Source organism: Sus scrofa, chromosome 16 (assembly GCF_000003025.6).
Source record: "Sus scrofa isolate TJ Tabasco breed Duroc chromosome 16, Sscrofa11.1, whole genome shotgun sequence".
NCBI lineage: Eukaryota > Metazoa > Chordata > Mammalia > Artiodactyla > Suidae > Sus > Sus scrofa.
In genome coordinates this window covers 45,569,658-45,593,041 of record NC_010458.4, presented here as the reverse complement: position 1 = coordinate 45,593,041, position 23,384 = coordinate 45,569,658, and the positions used below count along the sequence as shown (strand labels likewise).

The window sequence follows — 23,384 nt, the reverse complement described above, 5'->3', positions numbered from 1 at the left end:
TCCTCCCATGCTTCACTGGAAAGGGCTGCAGGAACTTAATCTAATACTGTGCTCACAACAACAAGCCTGCCAAGAGACAGGATGTGGAAAATGTTCCAGAAGGCCTAAAAGTCAATGGCTTAATAATAATGTAAATACTCGCAACTCTTGGAAATGTTAGATTCATGTTATTCTTTTACATGCTTAAAGGGAAAAAAAGGACAAGGTTTGAATAGGCTATTTTAAAGCTTATTTTCAGCTTTAAAATTTCTGATGTTAACAGACCAGTACTAGGACCACTTCATTTCAGCGTGGAGTTCATCTGAAAATCCCAATTCTCAGTCCTATGTTCTAGTCCCCATAGCCCACGGCCTGTTAATATATTCATTTAGCACTTCAGAGAAAAGCCCCAAGGATACTTTTACCATTTCTACCTTGATAACATACACCAGGTGAAAGAGAAGTTAGTGGACACCGCTTACCTTATGGCTAATTAGAAGTTAAAGCTTGGAGTTCCCATTGTTATCTCAGGCCCCAGGGAGTGGATATTTCCAGGATCAATCATCTTGGGACAGATAAATCCTGGGGCAGGAAATGCAAGGAAGAACTCCCCCGTTCCCTGAGTACAAAGCCACAAAGGTTTGGACTCTGAGATGTGAAAAAGCCTGGCATGGTTCTTGTGATGGAGGAAGCTGGCAATGCCATGTGGACACTGCCTGCTTTGATGATGATGGTGGCAGTAGTACCATCCATAACAGGGCAGAGAAAGAGCCAACTGTAGAGCAGCAGGATCAAGGTGGGCACCGTGAAGCCATCAACACAACTGAACTTGAACTCAGGCAGGACTCGAGAAGAAGTCCGTCCCCTCTCAAGGTGGAAGAGGGCCTTGAGCGTCACTGTTTCTGCCGAGCCGCGAGGACCTCACAAGAGCCATTAGCTGCAAAGGCTGATGCATGACAAGTGGGCTTGTGGGCTTGAGGGTTCTGGGATTTTTGTTTTGTTTTGTTTTGTTTTTTTGGTTTTTTGGCTTTTCAGGGCCACACCTGTGGTATATGGGAGTTCCCAGGCTAGGGGCTGAATCAGAGCCGCAGCTCCCGGCCACAGCCACGGCCACAGCCAAAGTAACAGAGGATCCGTGTTGTATGTGCGACCTGTACCGCAGCTCATGGCAATGCTGGATTCTTAACCCACTGAGCAGGGCCAGGGATCAAACCTGTGTCCTCAGAGATACTAGTCGGGTTTGTTACCACTGAGCCACAGTGGGAACTCCCTGAGGGTCCTATTTACATGGTTCCACAAGGCAGCACACCCTCCAAGGAAGATGGGGATGACTTTGAAGAAGGCTTTACTTATGCCCTTTACCTTACGTTGTAATAATTTGCTAAAATAAATAAACAAATTTGGAGTTGCATAATGATAAGAAGTAAAACTGACCATAAAATGCACCTGAATATTCAGGTTGCAATAGAATTTTAGATGCAAGTAGATTTGACCATCTGGAGGCAGAGTGGAAAGCAGGCCTGACCCCAAAAGCAGAACAAAAACCAAATGTACAAGAGGGGGAAAAAAGGACAGTTAAATACCAACTGGTGCCCATAAGCTAGAACAGATCTTAACCATCTCATTCTTTGCTAAAGTTGGATCACAAAAGCATATTTTGGTTTGTACTCCCTTGAAAGAAAGCAAACTAGCCCTCAGGTCATTGCTAAGAGCTTAAAGAGCCAAACAAGGTATCTTAGGACTCCCCTATCACTCCCCAAGTTATAATTATGTCGAAGCACAGAAAAGTGAGTGCACAGAACTCCCGGACATGAAAGTGGGCAGTTCTATAGAGTCACTCGGGGGATGACATCTCACCCAAGGGGTAAACTACATAGAAACCTGGGGTAACACGGACTGAATACCACCCCCACAGCAAAGAATGGTTTGGGGGTTGTATGTAAATACGCAGTGTAAGGGTACTTGAACTTTATGAAAATTTCTGAGGTCCACAGATATGCTGTTTCTCCACTGACATGTTACTGGTCTATACAAATAAATGTTTCCAGTGCCTTTTCTCATCTTCTTTCCCTCAGCATTTCTCTTTAAGAACTGGTCCTTGTAACAGGTGACAGCAGTTCCATCCCTAAATGGCACTGTGAATAAATTGAGATTGCAGCAGTCACATTGCCCATCGCTCCAGCCAAACCTCTCTATTTTTTATACTTGCCCAGAAGGGGAAAGACCACCTGCATTAGTAAAGAAAGAACAATTGTCAACAAAAACAAGTGTACCTCTATTTTATTGGCTCAAGCCAATGGCTATTAAATACATAAAATGGAAATCATTGTTTTGGAATTGAATAATGGGATTTTAGGTGCAGTACATAATAAATAGTCCAATCCCATCATTTTACAGATAAGGAAATTAAGACAGAAAGTTTCCCAACCCCACACAACCTGTTAATGGCAAAGCGAGGACCAGATTTCAAGTCAATGCCTTTCTTGGGAGTCTTGGGAAATATTCAGATAAACAGACTGACAGGGACTATAATGCAGAAACTTTTGACGCAGTTTAAGGAATTAGAGATTTTTTAACCTAGAAAGGAGATAGTTCAGGGACATAATAACTATTTTCAAATACCTGAAGTACTGCCAGGTACTAAAAGGGCTTGAACTTGTTTTGATGGCCTGAGGAAAGAAGGACAACTGTGGGGAAGAAAGAATTAGCAGTTCAGTGTAAGATAAAACCTTTTCAATGGTTAAAATTTGCCAAAACAATTCATTGAAGGATGGTAAGATTTCTGTTATCTGAGGCAATTCAGGAAAGACTGGAAGATAATACAGTGTGTGCTTTGTCCATGGCAAAGGATGGGGTGGATGGTGTGGAGGAGAAAATTCAGGCATGAAAATCATTTGGGTGGGGTGACCTTTAAGAGTATGTGTTCTTTACAGCCTAGGACCAAATGAGTGTTTCATTCTTGCTTCCAAACTCTAAAACCTATCTTCTCATCTGTTTGCAATAGTTTAAATTTTAATCTATTTCATATTTCAGGGTATTATGCCCTGAATATTTGATTTGAACGCTGTGGCAGAAGGTCACTCATATTCATTTATTTTCTTTTACTCTTATACACTTGCAGGGAGTCTCTTGAATCCATTATGCAAACACATGCAAATCATATGCAAATACCATGGCCTCAGATAATGACAAAATCTTATGGCCTTAACTGAGCCATCAAACTTTTCTTTAAGAAGGAAAGTAATATGCCTTTTGAATGTCTCTGGGGCCGAGACAATTTCCTGAGAGCGATATTTACATGATGTGGGAATTGGTTACTCAAAGGAGTCTTTACCTCACATTCTTCACATTTATGTAGAACTTTAAGGTTAAGAAAGCATTTTGATGCTCATAATTACCCTGTGAGGTTAGTGGAACAGGAATTCAAAGTCCTGTTCTATTATTCCACTGGGAAATAGACTCAGAGACGGGAAATGACTTGCCCAGGTTTGCTCCATCGTTAGTAACCACGGATCTGAGGCTTAGAAGCAGATCTTTTGGTGCAAGAACTCTTCGCACACACCGTGATGCAGGTCTTCTTTAAAGCAAGGTGGCCATCCTCAGTCTGGGTTTGCTTGGACTGCATTGTGCCAAAAGCATCTTCATAGGTGCTTTTGTGGATGAGAACAGCATTTTAAGGGTGACCAATAAAGTCTAATTATTTGTAAGAGCTCTAGCACAATGCCAAATACATAGTTTCTCCAAGCCCCTTTGCTTTTTCACATCTGCTCTAAATATCTCCTGGCAAAGACCTTTCTTCACCCTGTCCACGCTTCAGCTTTTCCAGGAGGCAAATTTTCTTCTTAAACTATGGAGAGTAGTAGCACCAGTTTCTGCAATGAGACTGTCTTGAGTCTGAAGCCCTAATTCACCACTTTTTATAAAATGAGGGAAATAGCAACACCTCATTGATAGAATAGGTGATAAGGAGATATACATAAAACATAAAACCAAACCTGCCCAGAGTCTGACACTTAGTAAGTGCTCACTAAACAGTAGATACTTTATTCTATCAGTGGGAGCAATATTGTAGTGCTTGCAGTAGTAATACCTCAAGGCCTTGTGAACTCTTATGCTAAGAAGTAAGTAGCCCTTGGCAATGGACCAGGAGGACAGGAATGCCAAGTATCTCCTATATGTCAAAGGGCTAGAGAACAGACAATGTCTGAGTTAGCTAAATTCAGCCCAGTGAGGAAGAGTGAACTTTAGTTTTCTTTAACCACCACCATTTCTTGCATCATAATGAGGGAAGTTACAATCCTGTTTCAAAGCTGTTTCTAAGACGTAAAGCCAAGGCTGACATTCTTAACTCTGCTTTCTCTTAGCCAGGCTTCTCTGTATGTGGCAGTGTCCTCTACTCCCCTGGGTCACCTTGGGAGGGGATAAGAGGGGAATTTCAGCCCAGCTACTCTAAAGTAACCAGAAAAGGCCTAAATCACAGGGTCAGCGGGCAGATTTGTCCTCCTGTATCAAGACCAGGGGTGGCTACTATGAATGTGGTCAAAGCAGCCACAGGGGTGCGAGGAGCAGCTTCGCTCCTTTTGGGGATGGCCCTTGTCCCTTCAGCTCGAATTTCCAGCTCCAGCAGGTGCCACTGCAGGGCACAGTCTTTCTATCTGCCCCCACAGAGTGCTCTGCCTTTCCAGTGTGCCCCAGCACCTCTCCTGTTCCCTCATTAGGTCTAACAAAGCGGCCTTCTTTGTGAGGACAGCCACCTGCTCCCATGGCTTCTCTGATGTAAAGGGACCAGAAGCTGTTGGAGCTGGCCAAACCCTTGCAGTTCACCTAGAGTCAGTAGGAACCACCAACCCAACAGTCCATGTAACCAGCCCAAGAGTCCTGCACAACTGACGCATGTTTGCCAGGAAATGCACTGAGCCATTCTGGAGCTGGGTCCTCAGCTATTTCGGGCAAGAATGAGTACTCTGCAAAAGGGACTTCCTCTTTTTTGAAACACAGAGCCACCAAGCGCAGAGCAGTCAACAGCATTTCTTGCTCCCTGAGCTTCTGTCTGGCTGCCAAATTACCAAGGCCATCCTAGCTCGATTTGATTTTTTTAGCTCCAGCATTAGCTAACCGTACTGAACTTAGTTGCTCGAGTCCTGTGATGGCTTCCCGAGTCAGCTGCTTCCTGTTGGCGGTGCTGTTTTGTGCCAGCTGTAAAGTCATCACCTCCTCAGATCTGATGTGCACTGAGGTGAGTCCAAACTGTTTGTCTTTGTTCAGATTAAACCACCTGGAAATGTTAAGATTCAGCATGCAGTGCTGTCTGAGCCTCGGCATTCCAATATCACTGTCTTTAAGAGGGCAACGAGGGGTGTAGAAGTTTTTCCTTACTGTGAAAAGGGAGCCACGGAACTCAGCCAGGAAGATGATCTCATAGATTCCTAGTAGGCAGAAATGAGATCTGTTCTCCTCCTCAAACCACCTCTCCCACCCCAGATAATCCCGGACAGGACAAAGGATAGCAACAGGGTTCCAGTGCAAAGAGCAGACCGCCAAACCTGCTCCCTAGCCTGTCCAATGGGCCAGCACATGGCCACGTTACCAAAGAGTCCTTCAGCTTCCTGGCATTCTGGATCGAGATCAGTAAAGACTACCTGTGCCAGGCTTAGAGCATATAAAGATCACTCGGAATGAGTCTGGCTTTCTCCTCAAGTTGGACAGTCCTCCATCTGTTTCACTAACCCACAGGAGTAACATCTGAGAGTAGAGCCAAACTGCACCTTCTGTTTTGGACCATAACAATATTTATCAACCTGTGGGATGTTCTTGGGGAGGGTGGAGAAAGAGAGAAAGGAAAAGGACTCATTCTCTTGCCACCTTCCATCACCTCTCATCCCAGCAGGGGTCCAGCACCATGGGGCCTATCAGAAAAAGACTTGGGACCAGAAGGACCATCTGTCCTGGTGGCTAGGTGGGCTGCTTTCCCAGATTGAGGCTGAATGGTGAAAAAAAGGCTGGGGTAGCATGATGGAGAAAAGCAGTGCTTTGGAGCCAGAGTCAGGAGAATAAGGGAGAGGGGGGCAAGGACCTGCCAGATAAGAGCAAGAACCAAAGCCAGGACTAGAAGAAGGCCTAGATGTGGAAAGCAACAGAACCTTGGTAGTCTGGCATTAGGATGGAATTAAGATGCGTGCTCAGACCAAGAGGAGGCACAATGCCCAGGGGCAATTGATCGGGCTGCTCTAACAACAAAGTACCAAAGACTAGGTGGCTTCAACAACGGAAACTTATTTATACAATCCTGGAGATCAAGGTGTTTGCAAGATTGGCAAGGTTGTTAGGGTTGGCTGCTTCTGAGGCCTCTCTCCCGGCTCGTTTATGGTGTTTTCTTCCCCCTGTAACTTTCCATCTTCTCTCCTTTGTATGCATCTGTGTCCAAATTTATTGTTATTGTAAAAACACCATCCATAACGGATTGGGGCCCACTCTAAATGACCTCATTTTAACTTAATTACCTCTTTGAAGACTCTATCTCTAAATAAAGTCTCATTTTGAGGTACTGCAGTTAAGACTTCAGCATATGAATTCAGGAGTATGGGGGACACAATACAGCCTACAACAGAAGGGGGCAAGTAAAAGATTTTTATCAGCCCCAGAAGGCTGCATCCTCTACACTCAGGTTGAAAAATCAATTTCAGAGGGTTGTAGGTGATATCTAAGAGGGTAAGAGTGGAAATTCCAGCTCTTCAGTAACCAGGTAGGCTTATGTCATCCACCTCCTGACAACATCCTCAGATGGGAAAATATTACCATTAAATTCCAGCACATTGGGAAGCAATCCATTTTAAACTCATAAGTCTACCAGTTCACCTTTTAAATTATCACAAATTTTGCAGCAAATTTCATGCAGCCCATCTGAAACCTGGTGCTGGAGATTTTGGAAAGCCCTGGAAACATTGCACCAGTGTAGCTTCCTAATAATGACTTCAGGTCCCAGAGTCACTAGTTCTTTTTTGCAAATGGTTCCTACTTTAGCAGAGGTAAGGAGAAAGAGGCAGGAAGAGTACCCAAGTCCTTTTGCTGCTGTTCAGAGGCTTTCCATGCTTTCTAGGGGTAGAAGTGGTGCTGAGCATCCCAGGACCTCTAGGCCTGGCCTATGTTACAGTGAAAGATTCCCTTTTTTAGATAAGTCAGGTGAGACTGAAACCTTCCTCCCTGCAACCCTCCTTTGAAAGGACTTTGATTTTAAATGCCTTTGGGCCTATTCAATCAATACTGGATCTATATTTTCCTTTACCTCTTCTATCAAGTTTGAGTTCATGATGGCAGGATTCTAAGGCTGTTTGTTGAGCCCTCACTTCTCTATGAATACTGGGGAGGAAACTGGGAGATAACAATTTGTTCCTGAAAGTAAGGACCTTCTAGGCTTCAGGCAAGTAGAATCAAGTAGAAGTGGTAGGAAAGGAAGCTTTTGACTGAAGGGTTTGGCCCTTTTTCAGGTGAAAAAATCACCCCAGTTTATCCAATCCTTCCTCTTGCTTTCCTTTCCTCATTCATTCTTCCCTCTAATTTCAGCAAAATAAATCATATACTGTATATGTGATCATGTGACCACCATGTGCTTATCGGGCCATATCCTGAAAAAAAGGTCTTTGTCTTGCTTGTTTTGATTTCAGTAAACTTTTCATTGCAGTAAAATAATGTACGGAGAAGCCCACCAATCCTAAGTGTAAAGCACAGTGAGTTCTCACTGAATGAGCAGCACACAGATCAAAAAACAACACTGCCAGCACCTCAGAAGCCCTCTCATGTCTCTTCCTAGTCATTAGCCCCCAAGGGCACCCAATACTCCAATGTCTATCACCCTAGATTGATTTTGCCTCATTTTGAATTTTATATACATAGAATCATGCTGTGTCTCCTCTTTTGTGTCTGGCATTTTCCACTCAGTATCAAACATGTGAGATTTATTGATGATGTTGTGTATAGCCATCATTTGTTCATTTGCATCACTGAATGGTATTCTGTTGTTTTCACTAAACACTATTTGTTTATCCATTCTACTGTTAGTGGCACTCACACTGTTTTCAATTTGGGGGCTATTAGGAATGCTGCTGCTTTTAACATCCTTATCTAGATCTTTACCAAACAAATGAACAAATCTTTATTAGGTGTGTACCAAGTAGTAGATGTATTTGGTCATAGGGTACACATATGCTTAACTTTAGTAGATATTGACAGTGTTTCAAAGTGTTGGTACCCATCTATTCTCACCAGCAATGTATGAATTCTAACTGCCCCACGGCATTACTAACATTTGCTATTTTTTGTTTAATAACATTAGCTAGGGGTTCCCATTGGGGCTCAGCAGGTTAAGAACCTGATATAGCATCCGTGAGGACGAAGGTTCAATCCCTGGCCTCGCTCAGTGGATTAAGGATCCAGCATTGCTGCAAGCTGTGGGATAGGCTGCAAATGTGGCTTGGATCCAGTGTTGAGCTGTGGCATAGGCCTAGTTTCAGCTCCAATTCATCCCTAGCCCAGGAAACTTCCATATGCTGCAGGCGTGGCCATTAAAAAAACAAAATAAAATAAAAAGGAACATTAGCTATTCTGATGAATGGGTAGGAATATTCTACCAGGATTTAATTTCTATTTTCCTAATGAATAATTAAATTGAACATATTTTCATATTTTTCCTTGGCCATTTGTGTATTTTGTGTGTGTGTGTCAAGTGCCTTTTCAAGTCTTTTGCCAATTTTCTCTTGAGTTCTCTGTTTTTTGGTAGTTGTTGTTATTGTAGTTTTGTAGAAGTTCTTTATGTATTCTAAAAACAAGTCATTAATCAGATTGCAAATATCTTCTCCTGTTTCGTGGCTTGTCTCTTCATTCTCTTAATAATATTTTTGATGAATAGAAGTTCTTAATTTTAATATAGCTTGATTTATCATTGTTCCTCTATTTTCAGTGTATGTCTGTTCTGTGCTTGCGTACTCCAAGGCCACAAAGATAATGTCCTGTTTTCTTCTGGAAGTTTTATCATTTTGTATTTATTTCTAAGTTTTACATTTAAATTAATAGTCCATCTGGTATTGCTTTTTGCATATAATGTGAGGTAGATGTCAAGATGGATTTTTAATAAAACTTTTTTCAAACCTAGACAAATTCTAAAATATTCTAAAACTACCACAATGAACATCTATAAATACTCCACATGAAATTTTCCTTTTTTTTTTTTTTTTTTTTTTTTTTTTTGTCTTTTTGTCTTTTGAGGGCCACACCCGCAGCAGATGGAGATTCCCAGGCTAGGGGTCTAATTGGAGCTGAAGCCACCAGCCTACGCCACGCCACAGCCACAGCAACACCTGATCCTCAACCCACTGAGCGAGGCCAGGGAACAAACGCAAAATTTCAAGGTTCCTTGTCAGATCTGTTTCCACTGAGCCATGATGAGAACTCCAAATTTTCCATTATTAAATGCTCTGTGTATATGTATAGAAATGTATGTGTTTATCATAAGTAACCAAATTGGACTTATTACCAAGTTTTTGGAGGCTGACAAATAGGCAATGCAGAGCTGGACCTCAGCTCAGTGATTTGGCTTCTTGTAAAATTTTAGATATATTCTTGAATAATTACTTGGGAGTAGAGGCATGCCTTGTCATTTCACATGGGCTCATTCTTGACTATTTTGTCCCCTTAAAACCAATGTAGGAACAGTTCCTCGAGTCTGGGTATGGGGAGAATGCTTAGTAGACTCTGCTTTAAGAGAACTCCAAGTTCATGGGTACAAGAGCTCTGGATGATGACAATGATGTTTTGATGATCCAGGGAAATGCTAACTTCTCTTGTGAGTGCTTGACGTACATTAGCCCATTAAACCTCAGAGTTGGCCTGCTGAGAGGGGTTATTATCCTCAATCTACAGATGGGCAAGAAAGGAGGCTCGGAGAACACAGACTGGTGGTTTAGAGCTGGGATTTGAACCTAAGCAGTCTGCTTCAAGATCCACAGAAAATGCACCACGTATAATTGGAATGCCCTTTGCCTGGAGGAGTCAGATTGACAACAAATTTTAGGGCCGTGACCTCTTGGGAGTGTTTTGTTTTATTTTCAAGGAGTAATTGCTAACCTGGATTTGACTCAAATTGCTGTCTCTGGATAGAGGAGTGATTAAATGAGGGAGAGTTTGGGTTCAGTGTCCCAGACTCCTCATGCCTGGGGGAGCTGGCTGTTGCATGTGCCAGGTGCAGAGGAGGCATCCAAACAGGTGGGAATCAGCACTTGCATGAGACTCAAAGAATTTTTTCTTTTTTTTTTTTTTTTTTTTTTTTTTTTTTTTTTTTACTTTTTAGGGCCACACCTTCGGCATGGAAGTTCCCAGGCTGGGGTGGAGTCAGAGCTGCAGCTGCTGGCCTACACCATAGCTCACACCAATGCCAGATCCTTAACCCACTGAGCAAGGCCAGGGATCAAACCCACATCCTCATGGATCCTAGTCAGGTCCGTTAACTGCTGAGCCACGAAGGGAACTCCCAAAGAATTCTAAATGAGAAAATGATCTCAATATTTGTGAGGAGAAAAATTACTGTGGGATGGCAGGGAGTTGGCGCTACAACAGAAAGAAGCAAAATAAGATCCTGATTGAAAAAATGCTAATGAATACCTGGAGGGAAAAGGGATTGCAGACACAGACAGAGCGCTTGGGAGTCCTGCTCTGGGCAAAGGAGCAGCTCTGAGGCGGAGCTGGTGACAATGTGATTGGCCCAGGTCCCTGTGCAAATGCCCATGACTTGGAATAGGGATGGGCCTGCATGGGGCAGTGGTCCTGAATGCCATGTGGCTTTGCCTCTGCCCTGCTGGCTGCATAAATTCACGTTCAGAAGGGTCCTGTTTGCCTTGGAATGAGCCAAAGCAGAAGAGTGAGAAAGTGACTGGAAATTCACCCCAGACTCAATCTAGTGATGAAGCTTGGGTTTATAGGAAGTGGTCACGTGGGGCTCAGAGAAACCGCAGATGCTGCAAAAGCGACAGTGGTATCTGCCTGGAAGAGAAACTGAACATGTGGTCCCCAGAGCTGGCCCAGCCCCAGGGCAAAATGGCAGTGGTCACACAACCAGCAACCCTCTTCGACACACTGTCCTTTCCTGCTCCGTTGCATTATCATTCTGCTGTCCGGGAATTCTGTGCTATCGACTCTCAGAACCCACTCTTCCAATGTTTTGCTATGAATCCTGACAGCGAGAAAAATAATCTCACTGATGTCATTCTATGAAAAATGTATAACCTGAATCAAATCACAAGGAAACATACAAACCCCAAACAAGGGACATTTTGCAAACTATAAGCCTGGATTCTTAAAAAAAATGATAATAATAATCAATGTCACGAGAGACAATAAAAGGCTGGAGAGTCATCTCAGATTAAAGGAGACAAAAGAGATACAGAAACCAAAAGCAACGACTGTACGGGAGCATGATTATGAAATCCAAGGTGGAGGAACCCAGATCAGTCTCTGAAAAGTGAAACGGTTTCTGATGTTCTTATGAGTTGCAGTTCTTGTCATTTGCCTCTTTGTTTAGGAATCAAGAGCAGAGAGTTCATGGCAGTTTACCTAACTCGAGATGATCAAGTGTTATGACACAGGTCCCAGTGGACTTTTCAGTGTTCCTGGGACTTGGTGTGCTCTGGTTCTCAGGCTTTTCCTGAATCGAAACCAAACTACTCCTTTCCATTTGCTGGGTGCTCCTTCAGGCCACCGGCTCAGGAGAGCTCCTGCTTTATTCCAACTTTGGGGATCACACTGATGCAGAAGAGTGCTCAGTAAAGCATATTAAGGGAGTAATTTGGGTGTCAACAGGCACATATATATTCTGGAGAAGGAGAGAATTGCCAACATCCAGGCTTTTTGCTGTGGGGCCAGAATAGAGTGAGATGAATTGAGGAAAGACTCCTTTCCTCATGTGTATATGGCATCAGTTATGCCCACAGAGACCAGAAAAGAAGAGTGTCTTCTCAAAGCTAGTCTGAACCTCTGCAGCCACACATCTTCTCTCTAGGTTTTCCGTGGTCATGGGCACCAAAGAAGGGCCTAGCAGCATGGGTTTCCCCAGCAGTCAGTCCGGTATGTTTTAAGAGCAAAGTGCATTTTGCTGTCACCATGTGGATTTGTGGCAGTGCCTGAAGGACTTGGGACTTATGAAACAAAGAATGCATTACAAGAAAATATAAATATGGCATTTTCATCAGCGACTTTCTTAATCCTGTCACAATACAGAACAAACCCAGTGATTTCCTGTAAATGAGCATACTTACTGTAGCTATAAAAAGTGCCGAGTAAGCAGAGGCTGGAGTAAAACAAAAAGCAATTAAAATGGTGACACCTCTGAAATGCCACACTTCAGAGCAAAGGCAGGTATGTGCAGTCTTCTGTTTCCAGCTAAGCAGACCTGTGTGCAGTATGAGGAAAGCTTTGGATTTAGACTTAGATGGAGCTGGACCCGGGCAGTCTCAGTGGGACCTCTAGTGAGGCCACTATGTGGCCAGGAGAAAGCAGGACCTGAAAGGTTGGATGAATTCACACAGAGTCTGAGATGAGCTGAGATGGCCCATGGTTCTGGGATGTCTGTCCTTTTTTATGTCACCAAGTATACACTAAGGAATCATTTCTTCCTTTCCTAGGAACCTCCCCATACAAAAGATACCCCATCAGACTGTCGTAACTGCCCCACTATCCTTTATCCCAAGGCATCATCCAGATAAATTACGAGCCCACAATTCTATAGACTTCTCACTCCTCCCCATTTTTGCCTGGTTAGTCCAAGATTTAGAACTTGATTTAGGGCATCTAGAAGCAGTAAATGGCAGATGTCAGCATACTTGACTCTCCTGGGATCCAGGATGAGGAAGGTTTCTGAATTTATGTGCAGGGCTGAGCCCAAATCCTGGGTCTGGTATCTGCAGTTCCAGAGATCTAAAATGAGTCATATTTCAAGAGTACAAGGCCTTATAACCTAAGGTCTGTGTGTTTGGCCAGTTTTTTTTTTTTTTTAACATTGTATTAAGATAATTTCTAAATATCTACAAAAGCAGTTAGTTACAAGGAACCTTGTATGCATCACTCCACATTCAACAACTACCAACATTTGGTCTACTAATTTCCTCTATTCATTCCTTTTTTTGCAAGAGTATTTTAAAGCAAATCCCAAGAATCATGATCTTCTGCCTCTAAATACTTCAAACTGTATCTCAAAATAAGAACATTTTTCTTACATAGATGCGAGGTTAATATCATTAACAAAATTCACAATTCTTTAATATTCTCTAAGATCCTGTCCTCATGCAAATTCCCCTAAAAAAAATTTAAAATATCTTTTCCCAAATGCTTTATTTGAATAAGGCTCTAAAGAAAGGCTACTCTATGTAATATGATCCAGCAATACAACTCCTGGGGGTATATCTGCACAAAACTTTAGGAAAAGATACATGCACTCCAATGTTCATTGAAGAACTATTTACAATAGTCCAGCAACAGATGAGTGGATAAAGGAGAAGTGATACATATATACAATGGAATATTACTCAACCATAAAAAAGAAGGAAATAATGCCATTTGCAGCAACACAGATGGACCTAGAGATTATCCTACTAAGTGCAGTTATTCAGAGAGAGAAAAACAAGTACCATATGCTATCACTTACATGAATCTAAAATACAACATAAATGAACTTATTTACAAAACAGAAACAGACTCACAGATGAAGAGAACAGACTTGTGGTTGTCAAGGGAGGTGGAGGGGTGAGGGAGGGATAAACTGGGAGTCTGAGGTTAGCAGATGCAAGCTATTATGTATGGAATGGATAAACAACCAAGTTCAACTTAAAGCACAGAGAACTGTATTCAAGAACTTATAATAAACCATAATGGAAAATGATATGAAAATGTATATATATAATGTATAACCGAATCACTTTGCTATATACCAGAAACTGACACAACATTATCAACTATACTTCAATAAAGAGTAAATTAAAAAAGAAGGGCTCTTCTACTATTTGTTGGTTATGTCTGTTAAGTAGCTTTTATACCTCTCTTATTTAAAAAAATTAATTTCATCAGGGTATAGTTGACCTAGAAAGTTGTGTTAGTTTCAGGTGTACAGCAAAGTAAATCAGCTCTCTCTTTGTCTTTCTCTTTCTCTCTGTCTCTGTCTCTGTCTCTCTCTCTATATATATATACTTTTTTTTCCCTCATTCTTTCTCGGGTTGTTTTCCCAAATACCTCTCTTTCTCTGAGGGCAGCCTCCTCTCTCATCCCACCCCCTTCCTCTCCACTTCCACCAACATTTACATGTTGATAAAAACAAAATCAGTTATTCTACAGGATGCTCCCCCTCCCCTTGCCTTTGGCAGATTGCTACCTTGTGATGCTCTTTATCTGAAATCCTCCATACCACTTGTAGACTGACAGTTATGCCTCAAATCTGGATTGGATTCTAGGTTGTGCCACCTACTTCATATTACGTCACATCACAAAGCACCTAAGACCTGATTGTCTTCTTTTGTGGAAGCTAATATAGAGTTGATCTGTTTGTTTTGAAGTGAAAGAAAATGTTTTCATGCATCCAAAATAAAAACTCTAAAACAAATTATGTTCAGAGCAGTCTTGTTTTCATCCCCACTCTTCTATCTTGTTCCTTCCCTTCCCTTAAATACAACCAGTTTGGGGTTTTCCCCCCACGGCTTCTTTTTGAAAATATAAGAAAATACATACACATCTTCCTTACACAAAAGGTAGAGTACTATATATTAAATACTACATACCATATACATATATACTAATGACACTCTGTATCTTGCTTTTTTCACCATTCAATAAACCTGCATATCACTCCATATCAGCATCTGGAGATTGTATTTATTCCTTTTTCAACCACACAGAGTTACATCTTGTGAATGTACCATATTTCAACTAGTCCTATATGGTTATTGCCAATGTTTTACTGTTACAAAATACTAAAATGAATAGTGTTATGCACAAGTCATTTTGTGTTGTGTTTTTTACAAGCATTATGTTTGCTAAAGATTCCTAGAAGGGGGATTGCTGCTCAAAAGGATAAAACATGTAATGTTGCTAGACAGTCAACCCGATACTGTCTGATGTTAATTTACATTGTTTATTCTCTTCAGAAAGAAGCCAACAGAACATATAACTGTGAAAATTTAGGTCTCAGAGAAATTCCTGACACTCTACCAAATATGACAGAATTTTTGGAATTCGGCTTTAACTTCTTGCCTACAATTCAAAATACAACCTTCAGCAGGCTCATAAATCTTGTCTTTTTGGATCTGACAAGGTATGTATGTGAGGTTTTGTGTGTGTGTGTGTGTGTGTTTGATGTTATACTTAGATCAAAATGCAGCTTGCATTCAAATTGTTTACAGGACCTTCTTTGGGGCACAAGGACAACCTGCTTATTCTGCATGTTTCCCATGAAATATTTTTATACAGGTAAAATATAATTTAAATAAACACCAATCAGTGGAGAAGAAGGAGGCTTGTTCTCAAATTAGGTTGTGTCAGCAGTACTATTTAGGAAGTTCTAAGGAAGATCAATGACAAAAGTAAAAACAAATCTTTTACTAAATCGGATGCCGCATCATACTATATTTTAGCATAGCTGCCTATTAATGGGTGTGACATTTTAAGAAAAGTTTGGAGGAGAAACATATCATTTACTAACCTTTTTTTCCTGAAAATTGGAAAAAGAGATCATATTTTGTTCTAGAGGCAGAATTAGGATTCTAAAGGCGGTACCAGTGCTTGTAAACCAACAGATAGAAGTATCACAGGAAAATAAGGGATGAGAGTAAGAGAAAAATGCAGCTTGTGTGTTAGGGGGAAAGGGCTCCACATGTGGTTGAGGTCTGTAGCCCTTGCAAGCAGCCCTGTTTCTTCGACTTTGTCCTTCGACTTAAGCTTCTACAGAGCAGAAGAGTAGTCACATCCATAGCACTGCACATTCACATCTGCACAACCACCTCTGGGAGGTAGGCATGGGGAGTATTGCCATCCTAATCTCACTCATGTTAGATGAGAAAACAGAGGCTCAAGGCAATGTTGTGAGCTTGCTTAAGGTCACACAAGAAAGAAACCAAGGCTCTGTTCCCCTAACTCATACTCCACAGTTCCCCAAATGACCACAGGCCACCTCCCCAGCCAATACTCCATTAGATACAACTGAGAGAAAGCCCCGGCCTTTCAGCTCATTCTGCTCCCTACTTACTTTGCCCCAAAGAAATTTACTTTCCCTTCTCCTTTACCATTTCTCATTTTCAGATGAGATGAGTTTGACCATATTTATTTATTAAAAATATATATATATATATTTTAATTTTTAGCCATCCCATAGCACATGGAGCTCCTAGGCCAGGGATCAGATAGAAGCCACAGTGGTGATCTAAGCCACAGCTGCGGCAACAAGGGATCCTTAACCTGCTATGCCGGGCGAGGGATGGAACCCGTGTTGCAGCATTCTCAAGACATCACCGATCCTGTGGTGCCACAGCGGGAGCTCCTTGACCACATTTTTAAGAAATACTGGGCCAGGATAATTTTGGAGATAGAGGATTCTGTTTCCTCTTCCGCTATTTTCAAAAAGTGATAAAAATGGGACCTCATACTTCCTAAAACCCTCCTCCTCTGCTCCCCTCCCCACCTTTTGGCCACGAATGAGACACTTTTTATTTCTTTCTACAGTTGTAATTTCTTTAGCATTACCAACTTGCTTTTGATTCCCTTTGCTTATTTTCCTTCTTGCTTTTCAGACTTTACTCTGTGGAATCATTTTTCTCTTTCCTAAAGCACCGCTTTAGACTTTGCTTTAGTGAGTGTCTGTCAACAGTCAAATCCCTCAGTTTTCATTTTCTGAAAATATCTTTATTTCACTCTGATTCTTGAAGGATGGCCTTGGCTTCTAGGTGGACAGATGCTTTTTCTCAGCTCTTTGAGGCTATCTTTCCAGTCTCCCTTTGCTGCCGTTGGGAGGTCGGCTCTCCGTCGAGTCATTGTGCTCATGTCGGTAATCTGTCTCGTCTTCTCTGAATATTTTCAATAGCTTCTCTTTGTCCTTGGCATTCTGTAACATCACAGTGATGCATGGTGTTGGTTGTCAGGCTCCTTGAATCTGAAATTGGTATCTTTTATCAATCCTAAAATATTCTAGCCATCATCCACTTGAACTTCAGTTTGCCCCCATTTACTCTTGTATCTCCTTTGGATCTCTGACTAGACTTACATGACGTCTTCTCATCTGTCCTTTTATTATTATTATTATTGTTATATGATTTTTGTTTTTCCATTATATTTGGTTTACAGTGTTCTGACAGTTTTCTACTGTATAATCTGCCCTTTATATATCTTTATATCTCATTTTCCATCTCTGGGTTTTTTGGACTACATTCTAGCTAAGTTTCTCATATTTACTTCTAGTACATCAATAGCCTTTTCAGCTGTGGCTACTCTCCGATATAAACTGTCCAGTGGCTTTCTAATTTCAATTATTAACTTCTTCCATTTCAATAAGTTTCACTGATTTTTCATTTTACAAATATATGAGATCAATTTTTTTTTTTTCTTTTTTGGCCTCCCCATGGCATATGGAGTTCCTGGGTCAAGAATCAGGTCTGAGCTGCAGTGGCAACCTATACCTCAGCTGTGGCAACACTGGACCCTCTAACCCACTTTGCCAAGCCAAGGATTGAATTTGCGTCCTGGTGCTTCAGAGACGCTGCCAAATCCATTGCACCACAGTGGGGACTCCATGAGATCATTTTAATATTTTTTTGCTTCATCGTATTTTGGTTCTTACTATTTCCTTGAAACATATCAAACATATGTTTGACATAAGAATATTTATTATGTTTTGATAATATATAACAGCTATATCATATATTCTTGATATATATCATATATATGATATAGCCATATGTTATCAGATATATCTGATAACTCTGGCATGTGCTTCCTTTTTAAATCTGATTCTGTAGAACTTTTTTTTTTTGGCTGACATTGGCTAATATGTTTTCCTTATGCATTTAGTGTATTTTTATTTTGAGCTCATTTATCATGTGGAACTTGGTGTAAATCTTTTTTTAAAATGTTTTCCTGTAACTAGATAATACCAATGAATTATTAATATTGTCATATGTGACACTGGCATCATGGCTATGGAAAATAAGCCTATTTTTTGGAGACGCATACTGAAATATGTATGGCTACCTAGGATTTGATTTAAAATAATTCAGGAGAGAGATGAGGGAATACATGAAGCAAAGAAGCATATGCAGCAAAATTGTAAGAATTGTTGCATCTATGTAGCTGGTATATGAAAGTTCATTGTACTATTATTCTACTTTTCTGTAAATTTGAAAGTTTTCCTTATTAAAAAAAATTAAGTCCATTACTCCAAAAAAGGTTTCTTTTTATTGCTGCCAGCTACCTGGAATCTGGTAGAAATGCCACTCCCATCCTGGAATCTCTCTGAGCTAAATTTTCCACTTGGGTTTCTTTGGGGAGGTCCACAGAGACAGTGTAAATTCAGGCTACAATTCTCATAGGTAGAAGCTTGTGGTTAGGGAATCTCAGAGGAGGCTTTTCTTGTTGTTATTGTTGCTGTTGTTCTACCCAGAGCCAAGGCCAAGACAAATGTATATCCTCAAGGTCTCCCTCTGTGATTTTTCTTTGTTTAAAGTCACCCATTGAAGGATTCCTTGTAGGCCTTGGTAGTTTGCAGCTTTTTGAAAGGACCTCCCATCCTATCCCCCAGCTTTCTCTCCTGCCACTAGTACAAGTGGCTCATTAAAACCCAGGCTCTAGACCATCAGGGATTGACAGATATTGGCAGATATGACAAAGCTAGCTCCCGGGCTCACTTAGTCCAATGGATTCAAGCTTTCTGTTGACAGTGCGTTTCTAAGCAATTCCCTTATTGCCTTCCAGGGCAGCACTGTGTGTGTGTGTGTGTGTGTGTGTGTGTGTATTCCAGCATTTTTAAGTGCAACACTAGGAGGGGTGTCTCTGAACCTCGTGTCATATTTCTATGGAGCATTTTCATATATATGATTTGAATCACAATCATTCTATAAAGTAATCATTGTTGCTATACTTTATGGATGAAAAAACAGAGGTTGAGAAAAAGTTGCGAGTTGCCCAGGATGGCACAGATCCACATTTTACATACCATGTTATGTATCATGCCTTATATATGACATGTTTTATATTACTGATAATAGTAAAGAATTGTTTGATTTTGCCTATGATCAGACCACTGAGTGTTCCCTAGGTTCCAAACACAAACCTCTGGAAGTTCAATATAAAATACTGGGAAAAAATTTTAGGTCAGATTGTTCATATCTGAGGCTTGTGATGAATTCAACAGGCCTTCTGTGGGCACCAAAGAAAGTTCTTTTATGTTTTACTTTGAATAATAAGGTACACTGTTTTTACCAAATACAAATGATGGCTTTGTTAATACAGGTCACTGTGAATTTTTTTCTTTTCCCTATTTAGTTATTATTAAATACTATTATCTTTTTAAGGTGCCAGATTAACTGGGTGCATGAAGACACTTTTCAAAACCATCATCAATTGAACACCATTGTGTTAACAGGAAATCCCCTGATATTCATGGCAGAAACATCACTTAACGGACCCAAGTCACTGAAGCATCTTTTCTTAACCCAAACAGGAATATCCCATCTTGAGTTTATCCCAGTGCACAATCTGGAAAATTTGGAAAGTTTGCATCTTGGCAGCAACCATATTTCTTCTATTAATCTTCCAGAAAACTTCCCAACACAGAATCTTAAATTTCTGGATTTTCAGAATAATGCTATACACTACATCTCTAGTAAAGCCATAAATGCTCTGGAACAGGCCACCGACCTAAGCCTTAATTTCAATGGCAATGACATTCAAGGCATTGAGCCTGGGGCTTTCAATTTGAAAACCTTTCAAAGTTTGAACTTTGGAGGGACCTCCAACTTAGCTGTTGTATTAAAAGGTCTACAGAACTCTACTGTTCAGTCTCTTTGGCTGGGGACATTTGAGGACACTGATGACCAAGACCTCACTTTAGTCACATTTGAGGGACTTTGTAAAATGTCAGTTGAGAGCATCAACCTACAGAAGCACCATTTCCATGGCTTCTCATCTTCCATGTTTCGGTGCTTCACTGGACTCCAGGAGTTGGATCTGACAGCAACTCACTTGCAAGAATTACCCTCTGGGATTGAGGGTATGAACTCTCTCAAGAAATTAGTTCTCAATGCAAATAGTTTTGCCCACTTGTGTCAAATCAGTGCGGCCAGTTTCCCATCCCTTATGGATCTCTATATCAAAGGTAACAGGAAAAAACTTGACCTTGGTGCCAGGTGTTTGGAAAAACTAGAACATCTTCGGAAACTTGATTTAAGCCACAGTGATATCGAGGCTTCTGACTGTTGTGATCTGCAACTCAAAAACCTGCCCCACTTGCAATACTTAAACCTAAGTTACAACGAGCCCTTTGGTCTCCAGGATCAGGCATTCAAAGAATGTCCTCGGCTAGAACTCTTGGATTTGGCATTTACCCACCTGCATGTTAAGGCTCCACAAAGTCCTTTCCAAAACCTCCATTTCCTGCAGGTTCTGAATCTCTCCCACTGCCTCCTTGACACCAGCAATCAGCACCTTCTAGCAGGCCTCCCGGATCTCCGGCATCTGAATTTACACGGAAATCACTTTCAAGATGGGAGCATCTCAAAGACCAACCTACTTCAGGCTGTGGGCAGCTTGGAGATTCTGATTTTATCCTCCTGTGACCTCCTCTCCATAGACCAGCAAGCATTCCACAACCTTGGGAAAATGAGGCACATAGACCTAAGCCACAACAGCCTGACAGGTGACAGCATCGATGCTCTTAGCCATCTGAAGGGGCTCTCTGTCAACGTGGCTGCCAATAACATTCGCATCATCCCCCTCCATCTCCTCCCTACCTTGTCTCATCAGAGCACCATTAACTTAAGTCACAATCCCCTGGACTGCACTTGCTCGAATATTCATTTCCTAACATGGTACAAAGAAAACCTGCACAAACTTGAGGGCTTGGAGGAGACCACGTGTGCAAACCCCCCATGGTTAAGGGGAGTTAAGCTGTCTGATGTCGAACTGTCCTGCGGGATGACAGCTGTGGGCATTTTCTTTCTTATAGTATTTGTATTCCTGCTCATCGTCCTGCTCATTTGTTTAGTGAAGTTTCTTCTTAGGTGGAAATACCAGCACATTTAATGCTGAAGGTTTCTAGAGATGGCAAATAAATATGTTGAGCAAATTGCCTTCAGTAAAGGAGCCGTTTGTGGTCAGTTAACAACCAGACTTTTCAGATTGGTTCCTGGAGCTGGGCAGGAATTCACTGTGCTTTTCTGAGGCCCAGAACTAATGAACCTCCCGGGAAGGTAAACAGAGCAGGGCCAGAGGCCAGATGCAGCTGAGAGAGACACAGAGCCATTTCCTCACACCGAAGGTGGGTGCAAGTTGAGGAGGACACGTGGCAGGGAAAAGCCAGGTGGGAAACCCACCAGGAGGTCATCCGTCCACTCATGACCATCCCTCCGAGCACCACCCACCCTGGCCCTCAGAGGCAGTCGTCACCTCCCAAACGTGGCACTGCTGAGGACCCCAGCTCCCTGCTCTCTCACCCATGGCTGGGGCACTGTGCTTGGGCATGAATTCTCAGTGATGCAGCCATTTGGAAAATAAGTTGGGAATAAAGTCTCTATTTAAATGGATACCGAGTTGCTCTGGCTCTGGTGTAGGCCCGCGGCTGCAGCTCTGATTCAACCCCTAGCCTGGGAACTTTCACGTGTCAGATATATAGCCCTAAAATGCAAAAAAAAAAAAAAAAAAAAAGAAAAAAGAAAAAAGAAAAAAAAGAAAGAAAGAAAAAAGGGAAAACACAACACAATGAATTTAGACGAAGAGGCTGAGAAATCAATCTTGCCATCAGATTGACTTCATTAACCTATTTAATGCTCCTTCATTAACCTCCTTAACCTACTACAATGCCGCTATGGCATGAATAGCTTAATTAAAAAGAGAGAGAGACCTCCACCAGGGTGACCCTCCCCCAAGGTTTAGGAGTTTTGCACCTTGGCCACCGTCACTTCAGAACCAAGAGGCTCTACCTACCTGCTGTTCTCGCTTTTATTATATTCCAGGTCCTCGCCTGCATCCAGGTGGGCTGTAGTCCAAATGCTCTTCTCATCTGACTGTCTTGTCCTTAGAAGCTTCTTTTCCATAAGACCCAGGAGATAAATGATGGTTTGGTTCCCAGGCCAGCTCTCAAAACCTATTCACCTGGGATGGCAATTGAGACACCACATTTACAATGAAAGCTGATGGAAAAAGGCAAGCATCCGGCACACTCACGGGGGAGGGTACACAATAAGCTGGCTTCATGAGTAGCAGTTTCTGGCGAGGCTGGGGTATCAGCAGAGATCATAACAGCACCAGAGAGGGGACAGGACCATTACTTGCAGGTAGAGAAAGAGAATGGGGAAGCTGGCAGTGTGGCAACTTAGGTCTCCTTCCCAAGGCCCCACAGGTGACACCCAAGCAGGGCTTAGTCCTCTGAAGTCTGCATTGGTGGCAAGAGGGAGGAGCTCTTATACTCAGGTGTTACATTGATGGGGCCTGGACTAAGTTCGGCTAAAGATGGTAACTTAGGAAATTCTGATTGGATATCAAAGTAAAAACTGATCAATACCCAGTCAGAACTGATTAGCCCTTAGGTCAAGGGTATAATAGTGGGACATGGGAACAGAGTAGAAAGTTGGGGACCAACTCCTCTTTCCCTCTGTACCCCCAGGAACAGCAGGAAAGACAAGGGAATAGTGAAGGAAAGCCAAACACCTTCACTTGGAGTTCCCACTGTGGCACAACAGGATTGGTGGCATCTTGGGAGCACTGGGAGGCCTGCTGGGCACAGTGGGTTAAGGATCCGGTGTGGCAGCAGCTGCAGCTGCAGCTTAGGTTGCAGCTGTTGCTCAGATCTGATCTCTTGTCTGGGAACTCCATAAGCCATGAGGTGGCCAAAGAAAAATAAAACAACAACAAAACCCCCCAAACAAAACCTTTGCTGAAAATGTTTCCCCAGACCTAGAGATTTTCTGTGTAGTAATAGGTGGGGGGCCAAATTTTCCTGGATGATGTTCTTTTTTTTTTTTTTTTTTGCGATTTCTTGGGCTGCTCCCGCCACATGTGGAGGTTCCCAGGCTAGGGGTCAAATCGGAGCTGTAGCCACCAGCATACGCCACAGCCACAGCAATGTAGGATCTGAGCCGCATCTGCAACCTACACCACAGCTCACGGCAATGCTGGAT

General features: G+C 42.0%; 1 protein-coding gene across 1 annotated transcript; it reads left to right on the top strand.

Annotated features, from left to right (window-relative positions):
- On the top strand, nucleotides 5,010-21,790 carry CD180 (CD180 molecule). Its single transcript, NM_214357.1, has 3 exons — nucleotides 5,010-5,215; nucleotides 15,153-15,319; nucleotides 19,563-21,790. Exons 1-3 carry the CDS (start codon nucleotides 5,126-5,128, stop codon nucleotides 21,289-21,291), a joined length of 1,986 nt encoding a protein of 661 aa, NP_999522.1. The 5' UTR covers nucleotides 5,010-5,125; the 3' UTR covers nucleotides 21,292-21,790.

Excerpts from the sequence above, each read along its gene's own strand:
- CD180 (NM_214357.1), top strand. The coding sequence starts at position 5,126 with ATGGCTTCCCGAGTCAGCTGCTTCCTGTTGGCGGTGCTGTTTTGTGCC. Across the intron at positions 5,216-15,152 it reads CAGATCTGATGTGCACTGAG|AAAGAAGCCAACAGAACATA; the intron begins GTGAGTCCAAAC and ends TATTCTCTTCAG. Across the intron at positions 15,320-19,562 it reads GTCTTTTTGGATCTGACAAG|GTGCCAGATTAACTGGGTGC; the intron begins GTATGTATGTGA and ends TATCTTTTTAAG.